This window comes from Pagrus pagrus, assembly GCF_965226575.1.
Source record: "Pagrus pagrus genome assembly, chromosome: 19".
NCBI classification, from domain to species: Eukaryota; Metazoa; Chordata; class Actinopteri; order Spariformes; family Sparidae; genus Pagrus; species Pagrus pagrus.
The window spans coordinates 24,083,671-24,094,864 of NC_140203.1; the positions used below are offsets into that span (position 1 = coordinate 24,083,671).

Genomic DNA, 11,194 nt, shown 5'->3' on the forward strand with positions numbered 1-11,194 from the left:
TAACATATTGCTCGATTTGAATTGCATTAGTAGAGACACCTGCATGGAGCTGTATGTAGGACAGTGCTGTTTGTTTGCATGTTAATGACCTGATGACTGCAATCAGACAACTGTTAGATCCTGTTAGAGTCTGACTCTCACTGAGGGAGGAAGGAGTGTTTGTTGTTTGACGTACAGTTTGAAGGGTCAGGATGCCTTATTAATTATCTGAACAATCAATTATCCAGCCCTTGCACAATTGGTTGGATTTCTGGCAAGTCTAAACATTTTGGTCGGCTGTCTGCAGTTTGGCCAGTTCCACGATATTTGCCTCATGGCCCCTGTCAAAAGATCTGTTATGATCTGTAGTGGTGTTTGAATATTTTTATAGTAGTATCAAATACACTGGGGCTAAACTGTAATCCTGAGACTACTGTCAATTAAAAAGTGAACTTCCCCGCAGATCAGACACAATACTGTCTACATCTTTCAGATCTGTGGCTCCATATTTTCCTGTTTTTTATTCGAACTTTCCATACCAAATTAATGCTATCTGTTGAGGACACAGACATCTTACCTGAATAAACTCTATGGGAATTGTCACAGGACAAAAGTGACAAGCGGCTACGTGTTTACATTCTGGCTTCGACTGCTTTAACATTGCACTAAACAACTACTGTCCAGGAAATAATGAATATTTAAATTTGAGAGACACTTGATACATTTTTTGACAGTTTTTCTAATGTGTGTTTCTGTGTGTCTGGCAATGTTCAGTTTTGGATGTTTTCTCAATTTTGTTTTTATTATCACTGTTAAATAACTGTGTTCGGAATTTGAATTTGTTATTATTACATTTGGAAACATTTTGTTAACCTTCATGCTGTTGAAGCTCATAAAATTGAACTGAGCTGTGTGAGAGAGAGACAGAACAATAATTAGCTGTGGAGACTCCTGACTGACCGAGAGACACAATACACCTGCAGCTGGGAGACACACACACACACACACACACACACACACACACACACACACACACACACACACACACACACACACACACACACACACACACACACACACACACACACACACACACAAACCCTCAGGGAAGATTTTTCTGTCAAAGCTGTGATGCTGCCCCTCTATGTCGCTGTGTGTGTGTGTGTGTGTGTGTGTGTGTGTGTGTGTGTGTGTGTGTGTGTGTGTGTGTGTGTGTATGTGTGTGAGAGAATGGGAGGTGAAACAAGTCAAATGCATGCAGCAAGTGCATGTACATTCATGTATATACCAAAGCTACATGTGTGTAATTATTAATATTAATTAATTAATTAATTACAAGAGCTGTTTGGTCCTAGCACAAATCTTTCCCACAAAGACTGTCAACAGAACACAGTGTCTGCTCCATGACAAAGATAGTGAGTGAAAGCCAGCTGACACGTCATGTTATCTGTGAACACTATGATATGGCCTCAGTGAACACACTTTTTGTTTTGTTAAAGGTCTTGGATTTTTACCTGGCTAAAACATTGACATTTGTGCCCCCCATCCCTGTTATAGTGTGTGTGCCCATATGTGTGTGTGTGTGTGTGTGTGTGTGTGTTTGTGGTCTCTGTCGGTGTGTGTTGTTTTGGTGGATGAACACTGCCATCATAAGGCAACCAGCCACATTACACACACATACACACAGACAGTAATAAGCACACACATGTTGTTGGTTTTGTAACTGACCTGAGATTAAATGTTTCCTGAGGGTGACGCTGCACAGCTAGAGAAGTTAGGAGTGACCGTGTTTGGTTTACTATATGTCAATTAGACAAGATTGTGAACAATTTCTCTGAGACGTACAGACTTACTCGTGTTTTCTGTCTATTCTGTTGTTGAAAAACTGACATTTCTTACTATGCGCGCACACACACGCACGCACGCACGCACGCACGCACACACACACACACACACACAGTGTCCTATAGCTCCTGGGCAGTAGGTCTAAAGGTCATTGTCCTGCAGGGCCCTTCTGGCAAACACCACTGGAGTCCAAAACACACAAGCACACACAAACACACACACATATCAGATGCACACACCGAACACAAACATGAGGAAAATTCTTTCGACATATCTCCATAAAACACTGATGTATCTACACACTTCACCTGTTTAACTGAACCTTAAGGGCAGCTGGTAGACAGGCACAGAAGGGAATTAAGTCATGCAAAAGAAGGTAGCAATGAATATTGTCAGTTTGGCCTAAATGATGATCTTCTGAAAACCTAAAACTGTAATGCATGTTTTGATTTCCTGTTATTCTGGTATTTGTAGTGACGCAGTGAAAAACATGGAAAAAATACGACATGAGTGAAGACACCAAGTATCCAAAACAGTTACATCCCCAATCCTTTACTTCTTCCCTTGTTGCCTAAAAGCTAGTAAAAACACATCAGTGAGCCACAATGTTGCACTGAGTTACATGTTCCTTCGTTACCCTGAACACACACAGGGTAGTTAATTTAGAGTCAATCCCCTATACACCATCCTGCCACCCTAAACACTCACTAGAGCACCAAATGTGGATTAATCCGCTGCTGAAAGTAGCCCCTAACAAATGCACCATTTCCTCCTGTTAGAATAACATTCAATAAAAACTATAGAGACCAGTCGTTTTAAGAAACTACTGAGGCTTTTTGTAAAAATCAAATGGTCAAGATTTACGTTTTAAGCAGGCACCATTTGGGCTTGGGGTTAAAGCCACAGAGAAGAGAGAAATATTGAGAACGAACACATTGTGAGTTTTGTTTTTTTTCATTAGATTAGTTGATAAAAAGAAAAAACGTATTCTTTATCGTTAAATGAAGAAATATTTTTTTTAATTATTTTTAAGAATTGGCTGCAACTTACAATTATTTTCATTGTCAACTGATCTGTGGATTATTTTTTCACATAATTGATTAGTCTATAAAATGACAGAAAATGGGTTGTGGACAGAACAAGACATTTGCGGACATCATCTTGGGCTTTGGGAAACACTGATGGACAATTTTTAACCAAAGATATTCGGTTTACTGTCACAGATATGAAAACAAACCAGAAAATGTTCACACTTAAGAATCTGGAACAAAGAATTTCATCTGTTGTTTATCTTAAAAAAATACTCAAACCAATGAATTGATTATAAAAATAGTTATAGTTATGTTATTTTTACGTCCCCCTTTTTGGACGTTTTGTTTGTTTTTGTTTTTATAAGCTATGTCAAGAGCATTTCCATTTTTGTGATGACAATGGCTTTCTGGATCTGACAGTGTGTAGGTTAATTCAGCGCTGCAACCAATGACTTCAATCATTGTGTGCTTTTTCAATTCATCTATACTGCCTTTTGACAAATGACAAACATTTAAAATGCAAATTGCATGCTAACTACTCTTAAATGTCATTGTTGTTTTATTCGAGCAAAAGTCCCAAAAAATTTGTGAAACTAGTGACTGAAATGAATGAAACCAGAAAATCACATTCACATTTTATGAATGGTGGCAGATACATTTTCTGTTGATCGACTAATTGTTTTGTTTTTCCTTCGGGTGACGAACACATCTATAGATCAGCAGGTTGAGCAAACCTGCCAGGGGACAAACTCAAAGTCATACATCGACTTCCTCACACACACAAGTAGAAACCTGAGTGACAACAAACATCAGCTGTAAACACACACAGAGGGCTTGGAGCTGGCTGGGTGTAATGTTTGGGTTGATAGTCTGACATTTCACGGTCATTATCTGTCATTACACACATCAGGGGAGTACACACTCTCACACACACCGGGGAGAGTGGGTGGATTTGACCCATAATTTGAGTGGATATGAGATAGAAATGACACAGAGGTGGGAGGAAGAGCAGAGAACAACAGTGATGTATTTCTGATAGAACAGGCTGAAAAGATTGCAGCTGTTGGCCTTTTCACAAAAGAGCTGTGATTATGGGCGGTTATGGTGGGAAAAACCTGGGAGACACCTTCAATAAAACCAACACACAGGAGCAAAAGAAGTAGCAGAAAGGTTCTTTGCTGCAAGGGAAGAGAAGAAAAGGACAACAGAAGAGGAGATCATGAATGCTGAGCTAAATGGCTTCTAAGTGGAACTGTAAAAGTCAAACTGTACGAGCAGCTGAACTAAACGCTGTTCAGACACTAAATTATTCAGAGCATTTGTTTTCTGGGCTGGGAGGCCCAGGTGGGCGGGGTTACTCCGTCAGGGCAGATCAGATCATCTGAGTCTGACAAGTGAACCTCTGAGGGGTCAACACAGACGAGCTGCTCACATCAAGGAACTGGAGATTCCACAGTCATCCGAATGGTGATTTTTTACAATTAATCAATACGCTCCATTTTTGTGATGATGGGAATTCTGACAACTTGTATTTGTTTGACTGCTCTCAAATGCAGGGTACTTTATGATTGGAATGTAATGTTACTTGTGCATTAAACCAAGAATACATGACTGAAAGGTTTCCTGTTTAATGTATCAGCTGTGCTTCGACATTAAATACTAAAAGTGTAACAAACTGTTTTTTGATGCTTAATGTTGTTTCTGTGCTGCTGTGTAAACATTCTTTAAATTGTCGACATGTCAATAAAAACCCTGCCACAGAGCTCCTTTTCAACTTGCAGCACTGCAGTGTTTTTTACAAATCAGTACTGGACGTTTAAAGTTAGAGGTACAGCCCCAATTCAGGACCATCATTCTGTGCAATAATTACCACTTATGTAATTTAGACAGTAGAAATGTGAACTCACTGGTTATTAGGAAATTTTCCTGGCAACTTATCCCGTGGGAGAAACAATATCACGTTGGGACTAAGTCAGAAAAAGACTTCGACCAAAAATGGGATCATCTATTAAAGTACTGCATTACTACATACCATCCTTACCATTAATCACTACTACTGTTATCACTAGTAATCACATTTCCATGTGCATTTCATCATTATTGCTGTAATACATCTTTATGTACTTTCACTCCTGTCAACCATCGCTTATAATCGAATACATTGTGATCTCGTTGATCTGCTCTGTACATGCGACATCTATTGCACGTCTGTCCGTCCTGGGAGAGGGATCCCTCCTCTGTGGCTCTCCCTGAGGTTTCTTCCGCATGTTTTTCCCTGTTAAAAGGGCTTTTTTTTGGGGCAAGTTTTTCCTCACTCGAATCGAGGGTCGAAGGACAGAGGGTGTCGTCTCTGTACAGATTGTAAAGCCCTCTGAGGCAAACTGTGATTTGTGAATTTGGGCTATACAAATAAAATTTGATTTGATTTGATTTGATTAAAGTCTAATCAAACTATGTAAAAATCAAAAGATTTCAGCGACACTACACATTAAAACTACAGTCTTTGTATAGCTTCCAACCACCAGTGGCAGTGCCGAGCACACCGCTGTTGGGCAATACTCCAGTCAGTGAGTAAGAAAAGATACTAATTAGATACTAATTGATTATGGATGATACTTGTGGTGCGCGGTTTAACTAGTGTAACAAAGCATCATAATAACGACGCCCTGGCAGCACTTTGAAGGCTTTTAAAGAGTTAGCTATGTGGGCTAAGCTATACTATTAGTATTTCGTAGTATTTACTCGATAAAGTTGTCGACCTAAATCTTAATTAATTAATGATATGCCTGATCGATCGATCGAAGACAGAGGATAAACTTGCCGTTACCTCGGAAAACACTGGTTCCTGTGAAGTGGCATCTTAGAGCCAACATTGCTTAAAGACATGCTGCCTGACTGAAGAATGTCAGTCATGATGTCAGAAATGATTTCCCAGTAGATGTTACTCTTCGTTCATGTTGTTTCAACACCTGCTGGAGAACAGTGATGTAGGGGGCACCATTACTGGAGAAAATGTCATCTTCGTTTTTCGCACTCCCACATCTCATGCAACAGACGCGCTCTTATTTTAATCCATGCAGCTGTCTGCACCAGCTTGGCGAGTCTTGTGTCTCAGCTGCGTCTCATGGGCATAAGTGTGACCTGAAAGGCAGAACACTTCACTGCCACCCTTTTCCTCTGCTCCGACTAACAACACTGTCTTTCCTGAGTGCAGCCACCGTCAGTCTTTTTCTCTCCTTCAACCAGTAACTAACTTTGAGCTACACTACTCATCATGCACCAATCATATGCATCAATGTTGATGAGAAACTATATCAACAGTCATGTAATATTAAAGGAAAACTGCACACTACACAGAAAGTTTGGCTGCTCCTTGATGCTTTGAAATTCTCAGACAAGATAGAACCATTATGAACAGATGTTTCAATGTCCCTTATATCCTGTCGGTACGCAAATGCAATGCTGATGTGATGGCTGCGGGCTAGACACAGGGTTATACTACAGTATAAAAATATCAAAAATTAACTGAATAGCATTTTCCAAAAACAGCACGTTCGTAAAAGTACTTTACGGTAGAGAGTAAAAACAGAATCTTGTGCAACAGAGGCTCATGTCTTTAAATTTGAGCAGATTTCTCCTTTAACCACTTAAGCTGCTCTCTGGAAAGTCCAGCTCAGAGATAAGAAACACAGCACTTTCTTTTACACCATTTTGACATTTAAGATAGTTCATCCTTCCCTAGGAGACACCAGTGGTCACACACAAACACATGCACACACACACACACACACGCATGCGCGTGCACACACACATACACATACACACAGAGTGGCTGTAGAGTTGACCTTTTGTTCGTCTCCAGCAGAGTTTTAATTGGTCTGTGACTGTAGGCAGCTATCTGACCATTGTGACCAATATGACCAGTGTGTGTGTTTGTGTGTGTGCGCGTGTGCATGTGCGTGTGTGTAAAGGTATTGCTTGAGTCTGTTTTTTTGATGAAAGACACAAAGAGCCAGAGTAGACAGAAGAGACATCTGAAATCTGATCTGAATCAATTCAAACTCAACTTTACAAAACAACTTTTTTGTTGTTTTTTAAAAGTTTGTTCAAATGGGTGGTTTAAGTTGGACACTCAGACTTTAACATGGCACAAATGCTATGGATAAAAAAACAAAAAAAGAGGAGATCATTTTATCACAGAGGCCTATGTTCTGGATTATTTGACAGTTACAGTCAGGACAGAACTGTAGTACACTAACTGAGGCTGGACTGAATTAACTGAAATACAGGTGTGAAAGAGACCAAGGAACTTTTCATCAGATCTAGACTAAATAAAAAATGTTTCCTTTGACTTCTACTCTGCTCCTGATGAAATACAGTCAAAGACCTACATACCTAATACATGAAGTCACGTGGTCTCACAGGTAACTCATTCATTGGACAGTTTCAGTGATCTGGCATCAGTGTTATATGAAACCACGGAGGAAAACTAAATCTGCCGACAGACAGAAGGTTATGCAGCACTTCATATGAGTATATCTATCTATCTGCTGTCCTAATGAGCTCACAGAAAAATATGTTTTAATGAGAATTACTAGGCGAGACAGCAATAAGACAAACTGGTAGAAATAGGATGAAAAACAGGCATCTTGTTCTAAAATATTATGTCATTTACCAAACAAAGATTTCCTTCTGCTGTAGAGTGACCGTGTGCAGTTTATCTGTACCTTGTCGGCATTGTCAGCAGCCAGCAGGTTGGTGGCGAGCGTCTGCAGTTTGTGCTGGGCCATGTTCTTGAGTGCCGCCAGGCTGCGGCGAGTCATTGCCTGCTTCAGGTTCACAGCTGAGTGGCTCATAGCGTCCACAGTGGCTGGAGCCAGCTCGTCACAGGCGTTCAGGATCTCTATTGCCGTTATACCCATCACACAGCGGTCCAAGGCTCCTGAAAACACAAATAGGTAAACAAACCTTGATGCAACAAACCTGGGCTCAGTTACTGACAATGAATCACCTATTTGGTTAAGAAATATCTAAACAACATCTGGTCGGATTAACATGGTATGGTAAGTTACTCTTGGTCCAAAGAGGATAAGATGCAATGATGTTGGTGAACTCCTGATGTTTATCTCTGGTGCCACCATCAGGACACACTGTATTTCTACTTAGACACAAAAGTCTACTGGGCAGCTTCAGATTAAGTTTAATGACCACCCACAGGCTAGAATGTGAACTAATGACACTAATATCTCATATGTCATCTACTCCTCTGATTTTGGCAGGACAGTATCACCTAAAGTCTACAAATACTCAAAAATCAATAGAACAATGACATGAGCGCATGATGTTGCCGCTCTTGTGTTGGTTCAATTCTGATTGCTGGCTGTCATGTTCAAATATAGTAAGATCAGCTAAAGCATCTGGACTGGACGGGACAGGACGGTTGGTCGGTTGGAAACATTGCTGACTATAATGTTAATTATGAGTTATGGTTGTAATTATATTATGTCATATGTGGCTTCAGCCCTCATGGACACCAGCCTGATTTTTCTGGGGGGGTCACGACTCAAAAAGGTTGAGAACCACTGGCCTACACAATTTTGGCCATGTAGTGTACCAGGGTAAGCAGAGGGTAACCAGACTAGTTCTGTCTCAGCCTCCGTCTGTCTCTGTTTCTATCAATCAAATTCTCATCTTGTCCTTCTTCTCCTTCTATTTATATGAATCTTCTAATCTCTCTCTCTTTCACACCATCTCCCACTCAAGTTTGTCTCCATGCTCAGTATCATCATCTTTTGTCTCTTGAATATTAATCACGTCATCGATAGAGTCTTCTCCATCTCTGACTGCAACTACTCTCCACCTTTACAGAAAGAGAGAGGGGTTTAGAGAGACATCATTAGCCGCAGACAGAGCCGACATCAGTATCGGCTCTGGTATTGAGTGAGAGGAGAAGTGGTGCCATCGTACCTGTGTGTGTGTGTGTGTGTGTGTGTGATGGAGGGCCTGTGAGCCATAGCCCTATTACATGTCCAACGCCTGAGTACACACACACCTTCCTTAATTTCACACTTAGCTACCCTGCAATCTCCCAGCACTACGGCTCATTCAGGTCACACACACACACACACACACACATACACACACACATACACACACACACACACACACACCTGTTCGTTTCCAGTGGCTAGTCATCATTCAAGCTGATGTTATCTCTATGCTGTGCCACATACTGTACATGTTGTCTGCGATTGCGGCGTCATAAGCACCTTTAACATATGAACTCTGGACAATATCCAGAGAATCAGATCAGGATATTGTCCACATTTGCTTGTTCACACATGCAGCACACAACAGGAGACTGTCTGTGTCTGATGTGTTCACATATGTTGAAAATATTCCCGTATGGTTAGCGGCTGGGTAGGAGGCTACAGACTGCTTCATAATGATGACTGTTTTTGCGCTGATATCAATACTAAATGTATTTGGACGTATCCACACAATCAGTGGAAAGTAATGAACAGGCAAGAGTATAAAGCAGCTACACTCTGTCCTCGAAGATCCCACCGTAGAAAAAAAAGCTGCAGCATTTTTGATCTGTGTCCAGCAGCAGCATGGAAGTAGCGTATGGAAGCACAAGAGACCAAGCAGGGATATATTCTGGGCAGATGTTATGCTAAACCCTAACCCGCAACCCTATTTCTGGGTAAAAGTGGTTTAAAAGTAAAATTCCTGACGTACATTACAGTGTTAGTGTTTAGGTTTACATGTAAGATGTCACCACTGTAACGGCAGATTGTTTATTCCAACCAAAATCTTGATTAGTTTACACAGGTGGTGAGAACAGATTCTGGACACAATGGTACCATATCTGTAAACATCTGTAAGATGATAAGAGTTCAGAAATAGTTCTGAATAGCTGTAAGACAGCAGCCCTCTGGTACTTTAACTCCGTGTAGTAGACTGGGATTATTAGATTTAGTAGACTTGAATGTTCTTTTGGAGCATTAGAGAACGAGAGTCGCTGCAGCATTCAAAAGAGTATTGAACCTGCTGAGATTCATTCTGGTTTTAATGGTGATGGACATTTCTATTTTTGACATTACATTTGATGAAGATCATATATGCAGTTTGAGTAGGTTACTGGGGTTCAAGGACAGGTTGATGGTCATCACACTTTATAGTAGCCACATGTTTTCAAAGATACGACCCAGAGAGCTGCAAGCAGCGATCATCCTCAGGTTAAAGCTGCAGTTCTGAAAGCAAATGAACCTCCTAAAGTATACAGGCAGAGAGTTGTTGAAATATGAACATAGGACATTTGAGGCCACATGCACTGCTTGCAATGCAGACAAATATAAGAGTTTGTGGGATTTGATAGTTTTGGAGCTATCCAGAAGAACATTGCCATACCATCCAGTTATTTATTAATTAGAAAAAGCATAGAAACTGTGCTCCCTCACTCGCTTTAACTCATGCTAGTGTTTCAGCATTTACCCAACTCCAAAGAGAAACTACGGAAGAAAACGCGCTCTAGTCGCTCAGTTCTCACCTGTGTCCATCTGCCAGACGTAGACCGAGCCGTCAGAGCATCCCACCACCAAGTAGTCATCTGCCGGACGCCACTTGATGACCTGGATGGGGAAGAGGTGTCGCGATGCCAGCATGATGCACTTCCTCTCCCTGAGACTGAGCAGGCCGACAGAGTGGTCGCTTGCCACAGAGCAGACACAGTGCTGCACCCGAGTCTGCAGAGGAAAAACAGGAGGAGACAATGATCATCCAAAGAACTATAGCTGAGGACCTAATGGAAGGTCACTGACAGATTAGTGGAGGACATGATTGAATTGAATCTCATTATTGATTCAAAATCCTTTTTATTGGTTAGGTTTAGCTGTCAAGAATTTATATGTACAATTTCTGACCTTGGTGTCTTCTAGTGTTCAGGGGTTTCACCAACTGGTTCATTAGTGGACTACTAAAACCATTAGTCGGCACTGTGGGCAGTAGTTGACTTCCATATTTCAAACAAAAGCCAGTAGTCAAATAAATGTAGCAACAATAAAAGCTTTGTTAAGAAATAGAGGAACTTTGTCCACCAGGCTCTTAATTTGAAATGGATACAGGAAGTGTTGGATTTTGTTTACCATACAATACAAGATCATCAATTATAAGTCTACTCCAAATTTAATTAAAAATCAGAAAAATTGACACTGAACACATATAAGTCGTAGTTTTATGAAAGTCAAAACCCCAACCTGAAACCAAGCCTTCCACTGAAATTCAATACAAAACTGAAAAGCTCCCTGAACGGTCTACTCTGCAGTGATGTAATAAGC

The 11,194-nt window shown here is 40.8% G+C and overlaps 1 protein-coding gene across 3 annotated transcripts in view; it reads right to left on the reverse strand.

Moving 5' to 3' along the window:
- wdr7 (WD repeat domain 7) overlaps window positions 1-11,194 on the reverse strand; it is a 121,977-nt gene that overhangs the window by 89,976 nt on the left and 20,807 nt on the right. For all 3 annotated transcript variants that reach the window (XM_084383740.1, XM_084383739.1, XM_084383741.1), the window contains exons 14-15: window positions 10,408-10,603; window positions 7,583-7,797 (exon numbers count right to left, since the gene is read on the reverse strand). In XM_084383740.1, the coding sequence (XP_084239866.1) occupies window positions 7,583-7,797; window positions 10,408-10,603 (411 nt within the window). The remainder of the gene's footprint in view (window positions 1-7,582; window positions 7,798-10,407; window positions 10,604-11,194) is intronic.